Raw genomic sequence first — 20,149 nt, 5'->3', positions numbered from 1 at the left:
GTATTTACCTCAGGGGCAATCATTCAAAGGTGAGTAGGTGGGTCCTATTGAATATTGGATTCAGCATGGCAGCATTAAACTATCGCCGGGATCCAAAGGCAAAAGGTATTGGTCCCAGGAGAGTATCCTGAGGTCTGTCATGTACGGCCTCCGCTCCACTTATTTGAGATGAAGAGGCAGAGATCCTGGGCAAGCTGGGAGCTCCTGGGGAGCAACACAGAGGACAACACAGACAATAGTGAAGCTGATGAGTCGTCCTCTCTGAGGTCATCTTGGTCCCTGGTGAGTCTGAAAGGGTTTTGTAATTGGTCACAGCTTATGGTAAAAGACTGGAGACCCTAATGTTGTCTAATAACTCAGTTTTGTGAAAATGGGACTGGGATTTAAAAATTTGTGGCTCTTCTGGTCAACTGTGTTTTTTGCTTAGTTCATAGAACAAGGCAATGGCTTGAAACAGTTCAACCATGTTTGATGCGAGGCCTTCTCCTCATGTCTGCTCATGTTGAAGACTGATTCTTTTCATCTCATTCTCTGTATTAATATGGTGCAGTTTTTTTAAATGCATTCTTAGACTTTTTCTGAGTTTTTCTTAGACTTTACTTTGTCATTCAGAAGAGCCGACCTTTGGATTTGTAATTTTACAGCTTTCTTGTGACCGTTATCTTTCACTTTTAGTTTAACTGTAGTTTCTAAATGAGTTTTTTACCCTCCTTGCCAGCGAGACGATTTGTTTAGTGTCTCCCACACAATCTCTCCTCTTTTTTTGGTTTGACCTCGTTGTAATGTGCATCTTACCTAACCTGAAAATGGTTTGAACTGTAGTTGCACTGACAAAAAATATTTAGCAATTTATTGAACTGCTGATTGAAAAGAATGCATCAATTTGTTCGTACTTGTTTTTTGTTCTGTTTGGCTGACATAAAATTGTATAACACATTTACAGTTATTTGATAAATATCATTTTCAATTCAGTAAAAATCTGATAAAGTTGAAGAATATGTGTTTTGATACATGAATGGAAATATTAAAATTTTTATTCAAAGGTGCTGCTTCTAGCAGAAACCTGTTTTTTATTTTGCTGTCAGGATGTTTTTGATTTTAAAACAAGCCTTAGACAAATGACTATGTAATTTTATATAACTTTAAAGTTTCAATTTAACAGTTTAAAAAAATGGAAATCGATAGTGGTCAGTAAAAGCCTGTAACTATCAGTACATCTCTTATTCAATTGTGTTCACATGACGAGTGATTGGAAAGCAACTTTCATGGTTGCAGAAAACATGTTCCTAGCATTGACCTCTTCTCACTTGCATTTAATGAGATGAGTTTGTATGTTGGCTCAAGTTTTTCCAAGCTCTTTACATAGCAGCTTTATTGGAAAATATCAGCAAGTTCAACACCAAAGAGATTATCTATCTATATGTTTTTTATCTTTTTCAATATCAAAATGTATAGGTTGTAAAAGAAACTTGTTTGGAAAGAGAGCCAAGATCATAAAATTAACATTGGTCTATTTGTACACATTTGTTTTTCATTTAGTCTTATGGAAAAATTGCGTCCATCATTGAAACAGGTTGATGTTAAATGATTTTTTTCTTTATTTTGGTGACATTTAGGTGCATACATTAGCAGCTTGCTCTATTGAGGTTAATATGTCACCAAATGTTCATATTTATTTATTCTGCCCTTGAAAAATTGCCCCACTTGCTCCTACCTAAATCCTCTGTTAGTCCTCTCATGGTGAGATTGCGAACAAAGGTTACTGTGGTATTGGACAAAATCAGGTTATATAAACATGATTAAGTCAACTTGGGAATTTGTTTACTGGCTTCACCAAATTAGACCCTGACCCAGCAAACTGAAATCATGTTTATTTGTGAAGTTAATGGTTACACATACAGCCTCTGTTGCTGTGCATCAATAACTTTATCAAATTCAGTCTTGGCCTGTATGCCATTTTCTTTGCTTTAGTAATTTCAGCAAACTGCAAAGAATAACTTTCTGCTTAAACAAATATATCTGTAAGGATTAATGTTTTGAAAGTTGAGAAATACTAGTTCTCAACCACATTTACAAATTTAACAAGGCAGTAAAACATGAGTAAAGCACTTCGCTGGGAGTTGTGACTCTAAACAGAATGTCAGCTGCTTCCAGTTTTGCAGAGCAGTGGGACCTCTGTTTGGGGTTATCTCATTGTCTTGGTCCATCCATTTGCCGCTCGCTCTGTTGTTGCTCATGTTGGGCAGTGGCCAGAGATGGGAAAACAATGCTCTCTGTCAGTCTTTAGGTTCAGAGAAACAGCTGTAGCGAAGGCAAGCAGAGAGAGAACTAAAATCTGACGGGAAAAGGGGGGGAAAAAGGACAAGGTTACTTCATAAACAGTTGAACTGAACTGTATTGTTTTGTGTATTCAAAAGATCTTACTTTTAAATGTAAGTAAAAATAGTTTTTTTTTTTTTTTTTTTTTGTTTTGTGTATTCAAAAGATCTTACTTTTAAATGTAAGTAAAAATAGTTTTTTTTCTCTTCCCCCCCTTAAAGACGGACACCATGAACTACGTGGGGCAATTGGCTGGTCAAGTTCTCGTAACGGTCAAAGAACTGTATAAAGGCATCAATCAGGCCACGCTGTCGGGCTGTATTGATGTCGTTGTCGTCCGCCAGAGAGATGGGACCTACCAATGTTCCCCATTCCACGTGCGCTTCGGCAAGCTGGGTGTCCTGCGCTCTAAAGAGAAAGTAGTAAGTAACTTTTTGTCCTCAAGTTTTCTCCTTTATACTTTTATGTGGATTGATGGTTTTAAAGTTCTTGTGGAAAAAGCATTTCAAGATGTATTACATAATTGCCTTTATTTTATCTACAGCTGAATTCCATCTTGGTGCCGAGATTTTTCTTTTTAAACTTTTTCTCTTTTGAAACTGACATGTCTTAGCATATGGACATTTTTGATTAACTTTCAACATAGATGTATCAAAATCAAATTCTAGAACTAACTGTTACAGTTAAACAGCAATGTATAAAAGAAACTAAAAGCATATTTCTGGACTCATCCCCATGGTACAACAGCTGTTATCTGGTTGCTTCTACAAGCAAGCAGCTTTCAGACTACCAGTTAGAGCTTTTTGCTAGCAGTGTGCACAAAGTTAATTTGAGCTATCACTGAAAGATAAAATGATTGACTTATCTGTCCTTGATTGATTTTTCATCTTACCTGCGTCAGTCATGAGTTAATTGACAATGGATAAGCAATCTGCATAGCAGTTTAAAAAAAGTCAGCTGTTGTTTTTCCGTAGTTTAGTTTTGCTCAATATTATGTTTTTCTTCATGTGTGAAAATAGTACATGTTTCATTAAGGATATCCAGGCGGTTTGCGTGAGCTTATCAACATTACTGTGGATTACATAACATTGTACTTTGCTCGATGTGCTAAAACCCTTTTTCCAGTCGTAAAAAGAGCAATGAAAACATATTTTATTGTGATGCAAAGAATTTGATTGGAATAAAACTAACACAACCAAGTTATACATCTGATTGCATACAACTAGTGCTGCACTTGTTGTGCCCAAATCCAGTCCTGAAAGACCGCTGTCTAATAGTTTGTTCTGCAGATGTTTTTGTGTGTTACCACACCTTACTTGAATGGATGAGTTATTGCTAGGCCTCTGTGGCACATGACACCAGGGAAGTAAAACACCCATTGGAAACGTGTGTGTTGAAGCATGGCCACAACAGAATCTGAGGAAGGTGACCCTCTAGGAATTGTTTTGTGGACCACTTCCCTGCCTGCGAACAACTATATTTAGTACTAATGAGGTGAAATATATTTTTCGTGAACTCATTACGTAAAACGTGTCATAGAAATAATAAAAAAAAAAGATGTATATCATTATTTTGTCCATAAATCTGCCGTCCTTATCAACTGCTATGGTGCAACTCATTCATTAACAAAAGTAGATTACTGGGTGCAGCCTTAAAGATGCTCACTTGTCTTTTAATTTCTTTTTTCTGTAATATATGCTGCAGTTTTTAATCATCCACAAGAATGGCTCTGGCTTTCCATTAAACAAACACATAGAGATCACAACATGTGACTCCCCCAGTACAGATAGAACAAAGGTGGTTCTTTTTTCCCAAACATAGTTGATACTATTTCTGTTTTTTCTGAGGTAGCTCAATTAATATTGGCTTTGGAACAGTTAGGTTATTTTCAGTGCTTGCTTCTCACTAGGGTATAGACTATTTTTGTAGCACACTTTTCATTAGCCTAATTGCTGAGAAGGGGCAGAAGGATGTGTCCCGTTTGGTAGAGATGCTTCAGTATCAGGAGAGAGATTTACATCAGTGTATTGTAGCATGCCCATCTTTTTTTTTAATTTATTTTTTTATGTCTGGCACATTAAAATTGGGACTGGCATTTAAAGTTAAAATACAATTTAAAAACTAATTATGAGTTTTCTTTTTCCATTTATTTTTTATTTTTTTTGACGCCAACAAAGGGATAACCATTCAGGATCTCCAAAACTCCCTTATGTCGTGTGATGTGCAGATATCTAAAACAAGTTGTAAGGATGAATTAAAATGTCAGCTCTTCAAACCTTTTGACTGGTAGAGTACTTCCATGCAAAAAAATGATCTCTAAGAGAATGCTAATTACAAAGGCTCAAAATTTGTCGGTATTGATACTAACAAGAAGAGTACTTGTCCTGCAATAGGAGAGTTGTGCGTTCGATTTCAGTTTCTTCTGCTGTTGCATGTTTAACTGCAAGTTGTAAGAATGTGTGAGCTGTTGTTTGTATAACTTGGAAAGCGCAGCCTATCTTCAGTTTACTTGCCATTAGTACATTGTCTTTTGAATCTGAGCAGAGAAATGAACCAAATCTTAGAAAAAGCATACAGATAAAAACTAATTTGTCATGACCATGAAATTGTACTTCTCATGTTTTTTTTGTTTAGAAAATGGATACATCAATGTGGATGGAGTAAAAATTTACATTGGTTTACTCGAATGAATGACCGAAATATTTTTATATCCGTGCCCATACCTATAAAATATAATTTGAGTTGGAGCGCTTGCTTAGAGAGTCTCTGAAAAATCCGTTTTACTTGGTATACAAGAAAAAATTTGTTTTAACCCGAGTCTGTCTACCCACCTAGCTAGAATGCTGATGGGCCTGGAAAGGAATGAATGAGTTGTTTCTATGGCAACTGCTCTACAACTTGAATGCATGGGGGAGGGAAGAAAAGGTCCTCAGTGGCTCACAGAAGGGCTGTTGTGTAACGAACATTTATACCTGTTCCTAGGCACAGTTTTCAAATCAGTGAGGACTGCTGCTTTGTGTATTTATAGCCTTTTGGGAAGTTATTTCATGAAATATATTTGTCTTTTATATGCAGACATTTTTCAACATTAATTAGTCACTTTGGAGGGCAACCACAAAGTATTCCTTCCATTTGAAAATATTAATATTAATTGAACACAGTTTTACCATGGAAGCTAATATCTTTCTCTAATTTGTGCTTTGCACGATTAAAGTAAATTAATTTAGTGAAACTAGTGCAAGTTCATGTAATAAATACACTAATCAATAGCATCAGCAGGTACCCATTACCTGTGCTGAAAAGTAGCTCAAGGATGATATTGGCAATGAGCTGTTGGAGTGAATATAACCACTTGAAGTGAGTCTAACCTCTCACTGACTGTAAGTGGATAAGCAGAAGCCTCATTTATTCTGTCTCATTATTAATTAGAGCCTGAAATTCAAAGCCACACTCAGATTAGTTGCTATAGTTTCCTTCACCAGGTGAAATTTCATCTCTAACCGGTAGAGAATCCAGCATCTGCTGAAAAGTTTAGCACAACATGGAAAAATCCAAGCAGCAATCTATTAAAGGGAGGACAAAGAACATTCTGGTGGCTGTGGTTTTCAACCCAATATTGATGATCTGGTGTCATGTTGCAGAGCACTTGTGTGCCATAGCCAGCCTGGTCTGTAGTGTCTTCCAGATGTTACTACTTTTTTTTTAATTTTTTGTTATTGTGGTGTTAAATTACAGAATGGGCCCCATTCCACCGGGGTTTCCCCAGCAAACTCAAAAAGCCTCGTTTTATTGGCTGCTCCACAAAATAAAAGCCCTGGGGACTTGAATGCTTATTAGGATTTATAATCCCTGAGGTGAAACATGAGCTTTCCTAAATAGCTTATGTATTTTTTACTTTTAAGTGCCATCTTTCTGATTTTTAGATTGCATAGCTGATTAAACCATTGCTTTCTTGGCAGACAAAATGTAGACTGTGGTTGGCTCAGCTTAGCTATACATGAATTTGTCCCTATGCGAGAAGTTGAGAAAGAATACCTTTGGAAAAATACAGCAGAGAAAAAAGACATTTTTACAACTTGTACTGTTGGCATCTAACTGCTTTTTTTTATCGTCTCCCATTTTACACCCCTTCTTTTTGTTGCTTTCAGGCATAAATGCATTTCTGAAGCACTGTAATGTCTCCGATTGCATACATATTGAACTGCTCCTTGTGTAAAATAGCACTCCAAACTATTAATATTCATATTCAAACAAGAACAAAAATCATATTTAAAAAGTTATATGTATATCTATATAAATACATATAGCTTTTGGACCAATCAGACCTTCAGGTAGAAAGCTTGAAAGAGCAAAATGGAGCAACTTACCTACACAATGTTAAAACTTCCTGTTAACATCTGTCACTCAATGACTTGCCCCCTGAATGAACCACAGACAAGTCTTGACATGCAGTGGAGAAAATATCTTGCCTTTAAGTATCTTTTTGCACTCGGTCTGGTGTGTTCACTGAGCTCAACAAAGATCAGTCTTTTGAGTTTTATACTAAAGTGGAAATTCTTTCAAATGGCCTCAAACTGGCCATCTTAAACCACTGTTTGCCAAAATCTTCTTATAAAACCCACTGCCAATGTAACTGATTACTTTCTTAGTTTTCATGTTGTTGTTTGATGTTGTTACAAATATCAGCCTGAATTTTCTTTAATGTTTTCAGATTGATATTGAAGTGAATGGTGATCCTGTGGACCTGCATATGAAACTTGGTGACAACGGAGAGGCATTTTTTGTCCAGGAAGCCGAAGAAGAAAATGTAAGCGTAACAAATACACACATCATTAATTTGGAAATAAAATTAAACTGTTTATGACTGAAAGAAAAAAAAAGTTAGTTCAAGTTTCAAATAATGCATTTGAGAAAGCAGTTAAGCAGTTTATTATGCCCTTTTCAACAAACCACTTTCTGATGTGTTTGTAAAGAAAACGGCAAGGTCTGTATTGAGAAATCCACCCACTTTGTTCAGTTGACACATTTGACAGTTGCAAATGTTTCTCCTATCATGACAGCTCCTTGTGTTGCATTGGTCTCTACTGTTCTACTGTTGCATAAGCTTTCAGCCGCATATTGACAAATTTCCACTTCAGCAGATTATTCCTGCCCACTTGGCCACATCCCCAATACCCACAGAGAGTCACCTGTTCTGGATGTCGGCGGTCGAAAACCGGGCACCTAAAGATCCAAATGATGATGATCCTCTTGACCAAGAAGACCCACCTGAGCCCCCTGCTCCCAGTGCCACTGCCACAAAAAAGAAAAAAAGACGAAGAAAGAAGCACAAAGGAGACCCTCGCAGAGAAGAGCTGACCCCACCGGTGTCTTCTGGTAATTCTGTCGCTGCTACAACTGCTGCTGTGTCGGGCACTGGACAAAACGAAGAGATTTTTGAGATGGATCTCAGCTCTGATGAAGAATCCGCACCACATGTATCGAGGTAGTTTTGGGTTCAAGGACTGCTGGGAAAGGTTTTTAACAACATATATATTTATATATATTTTGCATTCTGGATGTAGGTCACCTTCAACTTCAACAATCCGTGACATAGACCCCAAACTGCCTACAGTCAGACATAACCTGGAAGGTTACCCGCTGTCCGACAGCGAATGGCCATCAGGTGATGGGTACGTGTAAAGCTAAGCTTTGCATCTCGAGTTGATCATAGATGCATAAAACGTTTTGCTCATTGTTTGTGTTTCACTTCCTGCCTTTTCAGCCATAGCTTGTCCCAGGCCTTTTCCCCAAAGAGCGACTCTGAACTGGTGATGAAGTCTTCAGAGAGTTTGTTGAGGGCTGAGTCCCATATGCAGTGGACCTGGGGGGAGTTTCCAGAAACAACTAGGGTAAGCACTTCTTTCCTGTAAAAGTCACAGCAGGTGCCAATTTGCCATGTTTTCTGAAGTGACATCTGCCGTTTTTAATATTTAGGTCACACGCAAAGAAAAACCTGAACCAATAAAGACGGTGACCATCACCCCATCAGAAAGCACCCACTTCCGCGTCATCCTCAGCTCAGAGGCTATGGCGAATGAAACGGAGACTGAAAAGGAAGATGGAGGCCCCTCAGTGTGTACCATAGTCAAGCCTGAGCCACGTACCCCTGTCACCACTGTAACACCCGGCAGCCTAACGAGCATCAGCACCGTGACGTCAGAGAGTCCTTTAACCCCAACAGAAACTCCTGATGTCCTTCCATCCAATGTGACCACCTCCACCCCTTCAAACAGCCAACATACCGATTCACCCTCCAAGAAGAAAGGTACGCCGGGTGTCACACATTCTGGTTTGCAGTGAATAAAAAAAATAAATAAGCAGAGCCTCACAAAGCCCTTGAACTTTGACATATTGTCACATTACAACTACAAACTTCTGTGTATTTTAACAGAATTGGTTATATTCGACCAAAACAAAAGCAGTGCATAACTATGCAGTAGAAGATGAATGATTCCTGCTGGTAAATACAATTTAAAAAATGGCTCCTAATTGGTAGGCAGTCCCTGTCTTTTCAACCTCATTGTAAATGTTACTGTTCTGTAGATTGCACGTTGTTCATCTTTGCTACTGGCTCACTTATGTCGCCAACCCATAGAGATCCATAGGCAGAAATCAAATACTATTCAAAACTCAATTGCAACAGGTTCTGCAAAGCATTGCCTCAGAGTAGCTGAATAGAACGGCACAGATATTCACTACTTTTGTTGTTTTAATCACACAAAATCTAAAAAAAAAATAAATAAATAAATTGTTTATGGTTGTAATTTTGTATAAGGTCATTCTAAAGTAGCAAGTGATTTTATGCGTTGTATGCAGGAGTCCCAAAGAGGAGTCAGCATCAGGGTCCAGAGGACATCTACCTAGATGACCTAAATGTCCTTGAACCCGATGTGGCTGCAAGATATTTTCCCAAGAGGTTTGTTCACGCAAGAAACACTTGATACGCTCACTTCTTATTTATTAAACATGCGCTATATTTTAACACTGGAAATAATATACATTTCAACCTACGACTTTGAACATCCTTAACTTTTTGTCTGCCTTTCTGGTCCATTCGTTCTTTCTTCCGTCAGTGAGTCTGAGGCAACAGCAAAGCACTGGATCGACTCAGAGATGCGTTCTGGTTCCCAGTCTCCACAGTCCGTGGGTAGTGCAGCTGCTGACAGCGGGACAGAATGTCTTTCTGACTCGGCCAGTGACCTCCCTGATGTCACTCTTTCTCTGTGCGGAGGTCTCACAGAAAATGCTGAAATATCCAAAGGTCAGCAATAAAGTTTGCCTGCTGTTTTCAGATAATAAGACATTATATCAGCTCTTTTATACGCAAACAGATTTGTTTATTATCGGTTTAGATACATGTTTGTTAAAGCCTTTCAGGTACAGAAACTAAAATGTGCTAGATACTGGTTACATGTTGCACTTTACCTGTAATTAATTTTGAATTCCATCTGTGTTTGCAGAAAAATTTATGGAACATATCATCACATATCATGAGTTTGCTGAAAATCCAGCAATCATAGACAACCCTAACTTAGTTGTAAAGATAGGAAATAGGTTTGTAAGCTTTTTGTTTTATTCTATCTAATTCGAAAGCTTTGTTTTGTAGGACTTCATGTGTCTGATTTAGTTTTTGTTTGTTTGATTTTAGGTATTATAACTGGACACTAGCTGCACCCTTGATTCTAAGTCTACAGGCATTTCAGAAGAATTTACCAAAGGTATTTTTTTTTTTTTGTGCTAAATTTATTTTGTATCTTAATTATTTACTAAATTCAAATAATTAACTCAGTAGTAAAAATATTTTTTGTTTTTGTTTATAGGCTACAGAGGAGGCTTGGATGAAGGAGAAAATGCCAAAGAAATCAGGTCGCTGGTGGTTCTGGCGAAAAAGAGCAGACAGTTCAGTCAAACAGGTAGATATATGCTCTCATAAGTAATACAAGAAAACACTTTGCCCACATTTTATTAACAATATTTTTTTCCCAAATCTAGATTCTAAGCTACATTAATTGCTCCTAATACCTTCTCTTTTCTTTTTTTTTTTTTTCTTTAGTCTGAAACAAAGCTTGAAACCAAGGAGGAGTGTCAGCTAGAGGAAGGAGAACCCTCTATTTCTCACGAGAAATTGGCTTTGCCGTATGTACTATGCATTCATGTTTAAAAATGTGGAAATATTGAACATCAAACTAAATCTGGTCTTGGCAAGGAATTGGAATAAAGACGTTTGTGAATTCAGGTGCATCTCATTAAATTAGAATTATAAAAAGTCATTTCAGGTATTCAATTCAAAAACTGATGTATCAGATTCTTTATACGCAGTTTTATACTAGAGCTACCATTAAAGGAGTCTGTCTTTGGGATAGCTTATGGATTTCGTCTTTGAATAATTGATCTAGTTATCTTTATTTATTCATTTTGGGTTTAGCGTTAAGTTAGCACATTAACACATGGAGGTAGCTTATCAGTCAAATCTGGGCCAAAAATGTAATCGATAGAACACCTGTCTAAATTCAGAGCGCGTTCAACAGCTTGGGGGGAAACAGCGCAAAGGAAGTTTTTTTTTTTTTTTTCTTTCTTTCTGGCTCATTATGATCCCTGCCAACAGATCTCTGCTTCTTCTCCTGTGTCACTCTGCTACCGCAGTGCATAACAAAACTTAGAGTATCCAGACCTCTTTTATAACCAGACTTGCTTTTGAGTGACTCGACACACTAATGTACAGATGCACATACATATTGAAGGGACTCGCTGCACACACATGCACTTCGGAGGAATACTGTTGTAACGTGTGTTAAGAATTTTATGGATTCCCAAAAAGGCAAATTTAAATATCAACATTGAGAATTAATGTAGTTTGCAACACTGTAAGATGAAATACAGAGGGGATACATTTTTTTGCACATTTAACTTTACATTAACATTCTTGAATACAATACTGAACGTCAAGGTTCTTTATCATTGACCTTTTTATGGTTTCCCCTCTTGACAGTCTGCTGGACGACTCAAATTAGTTGTCTTCCTCAACAGGTTGCATCTGTTTTCTATTGGTATTCTGATTTTATAGAAACAAAATTTAGGATCATCAGCAATAATCCAAAATCAAAATTCTCATCTTTTAATAATTCACTTTTTGTATTGACTTACGGAAATAAGTTAATCCATCTATGATATTTTGCTTTGAGATGGACCTGCAGCCTGTAACTATAAAGTGACTTCATTTAATGTCTATAAGTTTTATCACTGTATTTTTTCTCTAGTATTTTATGGGGTAAATAATTAACATAACTGTCCTGTAGGTCGAAAGCAGGAGACACCTCGAGTGATGAGGAATCCAAGGAGGTCAGTGCTGCGTCCTGCCAAGAGAGGCTGCAGCCAGCAGAAGGACATCATTCCACCCCCCACACTTACAGGAAGTCACTACGTCTTTCCTCAGATCAGATAGTAAGTGCTTTGTTGCTTTCTAAAATAGAATAGTTGTTCTTTTCTCATTATAGTTTTTTTTTTGTTGTTTTTTTTTTTTTTCATTTTAGCAAATGTAGTGCTTTGATGGCGCAAATATCTGACCTTTGCACTGTCTAAGCATCTATTCTGTGTTTTAGAGCTCTCCCTGCAGGCTATATTTTTTTTATTTTTTTTTTTTTTTGTTGCGCTTGCTGCCAGTAGGGGGCTCTAAAGACCTTTGCAGATTTTTGCATTATGACAAAACAATTTGTTCAGCAGACCATTGCCTATGTTTGGGTTTTCTTCTTGTGAATGAAATAGATTCTTCCTCCAGATGGCCTGACATTTTTCATTCTATTTTTTTATTTTTTTTTTCCCCCTAGGCTAGTTTGAAACTAAAGGAGGGACCAAATGACGTGACATTTAGCATTACCACTCAGTACCAAGGCACATGCCGTTGTGAGGGGACCATCTACCTGTGGAACTGGGATGACAAAGTCATCATCTCTGACATTGATGGTACCATCACCAAGTAGGTGTCTCAAAAGAAAATTTAGAGGCTCAGTAGGAAATAAAAGTCCAAAACTTTGAAAAAGAGTCTGTCTTGCATTTTTTTTTTCTTTTCATTTAGTGCAGCGCATCTGGGAAGTTGGGGGGATTATTTTTGGAACACTTTATTGGGTTTCTTTTTTATAAATGCATGCAAATGTACTGGCTTACCACACTGCATATTTTTAGAAACTGCTATTCATCCTTTTGTCATGCTGGAGCCTCTTTGACTTTTGCTGCAAAATGGTGATCTATTTTAAAATCAGTGAAGGCCCAGATTGTCAGTCTTGGATCTTGCTCCGTAAACATTCATTATGCAGAAGTGGAAACGTTCTTTTTTTTTTTTTCTTTAGCAAGGCACCATCTGTAGCTCTGCTCGCGTTATTGTCACTCATATAACTTTCAGTTGTTGGTATTTATGGCTTTCAGCTTAGATGATCAGATTAGACTGCAGGGCAGACAATAACGCTATATATAAATATTTGCAACTTGTGTGGAAGGTTTGCTGCAGTGTTCACATTTATTGTCACTTGTTCATTTCGTTGATATTTTACTACAAGTCTGATGGGGAAAAAAATCTCCACATGAGCAGAATAAAATTTATTGTGCTGCGAGTCCCATTTCAATCAACCAATCAAGTTTATCTGTGTAGCACATTTCAGCAGCAAGGCGGTTCACGGTGCTTTAAATAATAAAAGCGCTAAATTTGAAAGAAAATGCCATACAGCCAACAACTGAACAAACATTACATTTTGATGAGTACCATCAGCAAAATTCTACACCTCAAATATGTTGGTCAAGACTGCAATAGTATTGTAGATTACATTATAAATCTCTGCAGATAATACATGTTTTTAATTTTTAAAATTTTTTAAAGAACTTCTTATTTAAAACTATCCAGAATGTTGTGCTTTTTTTCTGTTTTAGAAAATTATCTCACCGGTAGTTCCTCTTTTGAACCAAAACTGATGTCTGCAGCTTATTTCATGCCTGTTCTCTGACGTTTGACATCAAACAAGTCCAGATCGACTGGAGCTTATTATCTCAGCAAACCCCAAGGCCAGCATGTGACGTGGTGCTCTTTCAAGAACAGGTTGAAAAGTACAGGATCTATAATGAGCCCATTTACATCTCGTTCTGTCAGTGCACACAGCCATAAGCTGAGGGTGACTCTGTGTCTTCCCCATGGGGCCAGTAATTCTCATTAGCAAAGGAAATCCCATAAAGTTTTATATTCACCATGAAATGTTAATGTAGTGGGGTGTGGCTTATTTAACCTTCTCTGAACAGTCTGTACTAAGAATCCTATATATTTTTCTTTTTGCATATTTAAGCTGTGACTTTACATCTCTTCCTTTTTTGCCTTTTGAGCGGCCTGCCTCCCACTTGGAGGCTCTTCAACATAATGTCAATAATGTGCGTTTGTTTTTTAGATCAGATGTGTTTGGACAGATTCTCCCACAGTTGGGGAAAGACTGGACCCACCAGGGCATTGCCAAGCTGTACCACTCCGTGGCCGAGTAAGTGCACAACAACCGGGATTAATTACAGGGACAGAATGAATGTTTGGTCAGCGGTTAGGAGTGCCCGTCTTTGATTCCCAGTTGGCTTTCTGTGGAGCTGATATTTCCTCTCAGTGTTTGCGTGGGACGCTGTGAAGTGGATGACTCAGTGTGCTCAACTATAATCATGACTTAATTCTCGCTAAAAGAAACATTAACTGGATTTCTAAGAAGTAATTAAATTTGTAGTCCTAAACTTGCTGCTTTAAGTAAAGATTAGAAAAATTACCGCCACACAGGAGAAGCCTCGGTGACTAGGACAGTTACTGTAAAATCTGCACTTGAGTAACAATAAAATTCTTGGATCTTTTCTCCTGAAGTTATGGGTTATGATGATGATGATGGTGGTGGTGGTTGTTGTTTGTGCAGGCTTGGAGTCATTTTCTCTCATTCGCAGGAATGGCTACAAATTCTTGTACTGCTCAGCTCGGGCTATCGGCATGGCCGACATGACGAGGGGCTACCTGCAGTGGGTCAACGATGGAGGCATCATCCTGCCGCGAGGACCGCTCATGCTGTCTCCCAGCAGCCTCTTCTCTGCATTCCACAGGTACAATAAAGTGTGATGATGGCCAACACTTTCCTCCAGAAAGTTCTCGCGCACATTCAATTCTCATAATACCAAACCTTTGTTTTCTCTCTTGAAGCCTGGATTATTTCTTTGGTAAATAGAGACATATTTATAATTATTTAATACTTGAGCTTATGTATGTTAAGAATCTTAGCTGATATTTTGTAGTGAGGGTATAAATGACAATTTAATTCTATTTGCTAATAGATTCAGACAGAAAAATTCATATTTTCTGATCAAAATGTATTCAGGGTTTAAACTAATCATTTATCATTGGATAGCTTGCAGCATTTGTGCTTTTTACTCATGACATCTTGTTGACTGGTGAACCAGTCTAACCCTTCACCTTCTGTCAGAGTTGCTAGTTTTGTGTGGACTTTGCTGTCAGTGGTTTGTTGGCTTTGGTACATAATTTTGTCCTCGCATATCTTCTGTTTTTAATATACAACAATCTGTACTGGTGTATCATCAGATATGATCTGAAAAAGTAATGCTGCAAAAGGATGTAGTAGATCCGTGTTTATATTTTAATTAAACACTGCTTGGGTGTACTTTGAATTGTGCGTCAGAGCCGTGGGAATGTTTTACATCCTTGAAGACTATACTTTGTAGTTGCTATGGCAATGTACTTTTTAGTCTTGTATCGATGGACGTCAGTAATTTTCAAATGTTGCCTTTTCAAAATGAGTGTCTTATTTTATTTGCTTCAAATACAGACCTTTTTTTTTTTTATCAAAAGTATTTTATTAGGGAGTCTTGGCATCTTTGGGTTGTGTTTTATTTGTCTATTGAAATTATAAATTTAATAGAATGGATTATTAAAAAGTATGTTTGACATAAAACAACCATATGACTTTAATATAAACAGAGGACTCATGAAACTTCTTTTCTTTTTTTTTTTTTGTTTGTTTTTCAGGGAGGTCATCGAGAAAAAACCAGAGATCTTCAAGATCGAATGCCTTACAGACATCAAGAACCTGTTTCAGAATAACAAGCAGCCTTTCTACGCTGCCTTTGGGAATCGAGCTAATGTGAGTTAATGCGTGTTAGAAAATCTCAGACTGCCAGATATTGAAGTGCTTGTTTTTTTACATGAACTGCTTTTTTTTTTTTTTTTATATATTACTACAAGCCGTTGCACTCAAGGGTGTATTGCAATGTCAACATGACTCTTTGGCTATCAGTTAACAGACACAAACAAGTGAAATCAGTACAGGGCTGAACCAGAGTTGAGGTCACTTGGTAAGTTTGAGTTTATGTGAAAGGGAGGGAAGCTTGGCCAGAGTATCATCCTTTTCTGTCTTCAGCTGTATAAACACAAACACCCCATGAAGCAACCATAGAAACTTTGTTGCTCAGCAAAGGGGAAAAAACCCCAAAACAAATTAAATAAACAAACACAAAAGCTGATCTATTCTAAACAGCTGAAATATTTCCATCGAATGCTCTTAGAGGAACAAAAACAGGAAATATGTGATTAATGTCAGTGACATATCAGTGTGCATGATTGAGGTTTATCAACGTTTCTCTTGAGTGGCTTTCCAAAGCTTTTATAGATGTTCTTTATTGGGGTTATAATTTTTTTTTTTTTTTTTAAAGGCGGTGAAGAGACCCTGATGTGTATTTCCGTCTACAGAACCTGCACACCCAAGACATTTAACACTTCATTTGGATTCGTTTCAGTTCTAATTTTCAGCATGTGCAGTAAGCCTCTTATCATCGTCCCCATTCAGGATGTTTTTGCCTATAAGGAGGTTGGAGTCCCGCTGTGTCGGATCTTCACAGTTAACCCCAAAGGAGAGCTGATCCAGGAGCAGACCAAGGGCAACAAGTCATCGTGAGTAAATAAAAATAAAATAAAGAAAAATAATGATCTAATTGAAACTGCAAGTCACGGTCTCTCAGGGACTTTTCTTCACTTCCTCACACTCAAAATCAAAGCTCTATACTTGCTTTGTTTTGTCCTTAAGTAGCTCATGGTTGTAACTGTCTCAGTTATTCTCCAACTGCCTAATGATGCTTCTGTTAACACTTATTTTGTTGACATTTAGGCTACTCTTACTCTTTGTCTTAGACATAAAAAACCTACTGTGAACTGTGAGCAATTGTGCTGCTTCTGGTCCTATTTAAAGTAACAAAAGTTCAGTTTTCCAGTTGCTCTCAGGTTAACCAAACAGAACCACCTGGATTCAAATCGAGTTGATTTAAGAGCGACCTGTGCTCTGACCATCCATTGAGGGCAGAGCGCAGGGTGGGGGGGGAGCAGCAGAAAATCTGAAACAGTCATACTGCGTTGATGCTGTACACAAATCCAAATGCACTTCAAAAGCTGAGATTTAGTTCAGGCCATTACTCTGTTTGGGTTCCGAGATTAGAAACTGAGTTTATGGCAGGATCAGATCAAACCAGAAAGACGGATACACAGTATTGAGTTTTTAACAGGACTTGCATAATATATAACCATGACCTCCTAAAGTAAAAGGTAGAGTAGTTGGATTAAAGTGTGAATTAATATTATCAGACTAAACATACAGTCGAAGACATGACTTAGCAGTTTTTCATTTTTTTAACAGTTCTAAAACATAAAAAATGGTAAAGTTTTTGTTTTTAGTATGACCCGTCAGCTACTGCCAGCAGAATCATACAAATGTATCATTTACAGACATATATTCTTTTGGAAAAATTGAGCTCAGCAAATGATTCAGCCCTCAACAACAATTATAGTTACTCATATAAAGGCTTTAAAATGAATGAAACAACCATTCTGACTCTAGTTTGACTTTGCTACAAGCTCAATAACATCTTGTCTGTATGAGATGGAAATTACAGGCTTTGCAGCAGTTTCATCAGGGACTTTATGCCAGTAACACCATATTGGAATCAAATATAAACTCTCTTACAATAAAATAGAACTTTTCAAAACCTTCCTACATACTAGGAATCAGTCATTACCTAAATGCATGTTTGGAGTCTTTTACTGTTGGATAAATGTTGTACATCACTGCTTGTAAGCTGCTTTTCTATAAATATGAAACGGACTAAAATTCTCTAACACGCTTCTTTTCGTCCACAGCTACGGCAGACTTAGTGAGCTGGTGGAGCACGTTTTCCCTCTGCTGAGTAAAGAGCAGAACGAAGCCTTCGTGATGCCCGAATTTAGCTCCTTCTGTTATTGGAGACAGCCGCTACCAGAAATCAACCTCGACGAACCGCTCTAACCGCTGCACAGACTCTCACCCAGCCATTCATCTGTGCGGGACGAGGCGTAAACAAACGTGGAGTGGATCCAATAGCACTTAGGCACACACAGCTCTACGACTACCAGAGAAAACAGGGTTAAGACGAAACTTAAAACATAACTTGAAAACTGTATTTATTTTTCACGAGTGGAGATTAACATCAGCTGAAACTTCAACCACTGGAAAACGGACTAATCGCTTACTGGTGCCAGGTCGCTCTGCTCGACGACCGGCCTGTAGTTGAGTGGTGCAGGGATAGCAATCTAAAATAAATATTTTTCCAAACAGAATACTTTTAGTAACTCAGAAGGCACTCAGTTTCCTAATTTAATTTCATTTTACACATTTCTTAATTATACAGTGTGAGAGGAGTTTGGTGAGACCTGACGAGAAAAGTGAACACGGATTGTAACGGCTGGCTGATGTCAGATTTCCCCCAACCGTGATGCTCAAACTCATTGGTTTGCAGGAGCCTACTGTAGCAACGCTGCTTGAAGTTCAGTTTTTCTGACACTCTTTACTCACGTCGCACATTTCTATTGGCTTCTTCTAAAGGTCATGAACTACGTGCGCAGTGAGTTATGTTCAATATTGTTTGTAATCGAGGTAAAAACTCCGTGTATGCCAAGAATGTATGGATCCGCACTTGGTTGCGGCAAAATGAAGCAGCTTCATGGTTTATTGTCCAGCGGTTGTTGTAAAATGTTTGTTCTGTTGTACAAGCTTTGCAGACCTTATGTGTTCTGTTAACAACAGTAATTATTTAAAATTAATATATTAAGTTATTGATTTCTGTTGTAATTCCATTGCTTGTCAGGAGAAAAAAAAAAAAGGTAATTTATCTCCAGTGTAATGAGAAAATACTTAAAATGGTATTTTGTGTGGTTGGCCACAAATTCTTGCGCGCTTAACCAGAGCTGCTCAGCTTCGTGTCCGATCTCTCTTCAGTCATGTCTCCCACAGCAAGCTGTTTATTTTATTTAATGGTGGAGCTCTCGACATGCAAGGCACATAAAGATTCCTAGCAAACCTCAAAGTCCACAGCTTTAGTATTAATACATGTAAATATAAGCGATGACGCTCAAGTTGCGACAGCGAAGATGGGGCAGATCCGAAAGCAGCTTAAAAATTAGGGATTTCCGTTTGAAAGCTTCTTCTATGAAAGATTATAGGATGTTGGTGTGTGTGTGTGTGTGTGTGCATGCATGCGTGTATGTGTGCTTACCTAAATCACTGAGTGCTGCTGGTGGGGTGGCAGTAAGTATCCTGCACTCCTTCTTTATTCTCCCTCAGTGGCTTTTTCCGAGACTTGTCCAATGCACTTTGTCTAAGCTGCAGACTTAAACACTTGCATCTAACCAACATGCTTTTCATAGGAGGTAACCTAAAGTATGCCATTATTACAAAGTGAAGAGTTCTACTTTTTGTCTTTAACATCTATCAGTTTTATCTCAAATATAATGATTTGAAGAAGTGTTTTAACAGTGGAGGGTTTTCTTGTTTTGCAAGTCAAAACTGAGAATGAAATCTTAAAACAAACATAAGGCTGTCATTCCGACCGCCCCCTCCCCCGTAGCTTCATTATGCGTGTGTAATTGTGCATGTTTATTAGTATGACAGATAATATGAGAACTGATGGAGTTTCTTTGATGAGCAGAGGAAAGAGATATTAGTTCTAGTTTGGACATAAACAGGAAATACTTGACTTGGCTCTTCCTTGGCTTTATGTGTGATTTAAAAGAACATGATTTAATGACAGGATCATATCTTTCTCCCGAGTACAACATAGGATGTGCTTTAGAGAACTGAACAAAAGGAACCAGATTACGTGGATGGAAAGAAAAAAAAGAAAAAAGAAGCACAACGTAAAAGCTATAGCTACATCTAGTTTCTCTTAGTTCGAGTAGTGTTGCTCTGATGTTTTGTGATATATGATGTGTGTTTTTTTGATTCCTTAGCGTCTTCTCTACAAAGTTTGAAGTTAGATACGTTTATCTTAGAATTAACAAAAGGAATTTCATTCTTTCTATGAAAGTAAAGCATCTTGTGTGAAAGAATCACACTTCATCCTCTATGATTCCAGGATATATAGTATAAAATGCTCTCACTCACTGCTGTGAAAAAGGATCCGGTGTATATGCTGATCATCACGTTTTTCTGTCTCGATGCCTTTTTTTTTTGTTCATGTCATTTCTTACAAACGTACATCATAATTTGTTTTGTTTGGATGTAACGCTTGCTCTTTGATTGTTTCTGACAAATATAAACACCTTATATGTATGCTGTGTTTGATTTGTATAGAGATGTGGTTTAAAGTATGTTTGAAGAAACAAATCTCTGGTAAGAAGAAGAAAAATACAGGCCTGACGAAATTAGCAATATGTGGCTTGTTGGTCTTATTTGTATTAAATATCTAACTAAATCCA

The 20,149-nt window shown here is 37.6% G+C and overlaps 1 protein-coding gene across 4 annotated transcripts in view; it reads left to right on the top strand.

The window, feature by feature from the left end:
• lpin2 (lipin 2) overlaps positions 1 to 20,149 on the top strand; it is a 24,206-nt gene extending 4,057 nt beyond the window's left edge. For 2 of the 4 annotated variants that reach the window (XM_007548531.2, XM_007548529.2), the window contains exons 2-20: positions 2,541 to 2,741; positions 7,031 to 7,126; positions 7,458 to 7,804; positions 7,884 to 7,991; positions 8,084 to 8,210; positions 8,296 to 8,626; positions 9,178 to 9,277; positions 9,435 to 9,622; positions 9,822 to 9,915; positions 10,010 to 10,079; positions 10,182 to 10,274; positions 10,415 to 10,497; positions 11,658 to 11,802; positions 12,186 to 12,334; positions 13,785 to 13,871; positions 14,311 to 14,463; positions 15,401 to 15,515; positions 16,218 to 16,321; positions 17,558 to 20,149. In XM_007548531.2, coding sequence (XP_007548593.1) covers positions 2,550 to 2,741; positions 7,031 to 7,126; positions 7,458 to 7,804; positions 7,884 to 7,991; positions 8,084 to 8,210; positions 8,296 to 8,626; positions 9,178 to 9,277; positions 9,435 to 9,622; positions 9,822 to 9,915; positions 10,010 to 10,079; positions 10,182 to 10,274; positions 10,415 to 10,497; positions 11,658 to 11,802; positions 12,186 to 12,334; positions 13,785 to 13,871; positions 14,311 to 14,463; positions 15,401 to 15,515; positions 16,218 to 16,321; positions 17,558 to 17,702 — 2,727 coding nt within the window. In that variant the 5' untranslated portion in view covers positions 2,541 to 2,549 and the 3' untranslated portion in view covers positions 17,703 to 20,149. Of the gene's footprint in view, positions 1 to 74; positions 283 to 2,540; positions 2,742 to 7,030; positions 7,127 to 7,457; positions 7,805 to 7,883; positions 7,992 to 8,083; positions 8,211 to 8,295; positions 8,627 to 9,177; positions 9,278 to 9,434; positions 9,623 to 9,821; positions 9,916 to 10,009; positions 10,080 to 10,181; positions 10,275 to 10,414; positions 10,498 to 11,657; positions 11,803 to 12,185; positions 12,335 to 13,784; positions 13,872 to 14,310; positions 14,464 to 15,400; positions 15,516 to 16,217; positions 16,322 to 17,557 lie in introns of those variants that run through there. The other 2 variants (XM_007548528.2, XM_007548527.2) reach the window with 2 other exon arrangements.

The sequence above is a fragment of the Poecilia formosa genome, unplaced genomic scaffold (genome assembly GCF_000485575.1).
Source record: "Poecilia formosa unplaced genomic scaffold, Poecilia_formosa-5.1.2 Scaffold27, whole genome shotgun sequence".
Taxonomy (NCBI): Eukaryota; Metazoa; Chordata; class Actinopteri; order Cyprinodontiformes; family Poeciliidae; genus Poecilia; species Poecilia formosa.
This window is presented reverse-complemented; position numbering and strand designations above follow the sequence as displayed.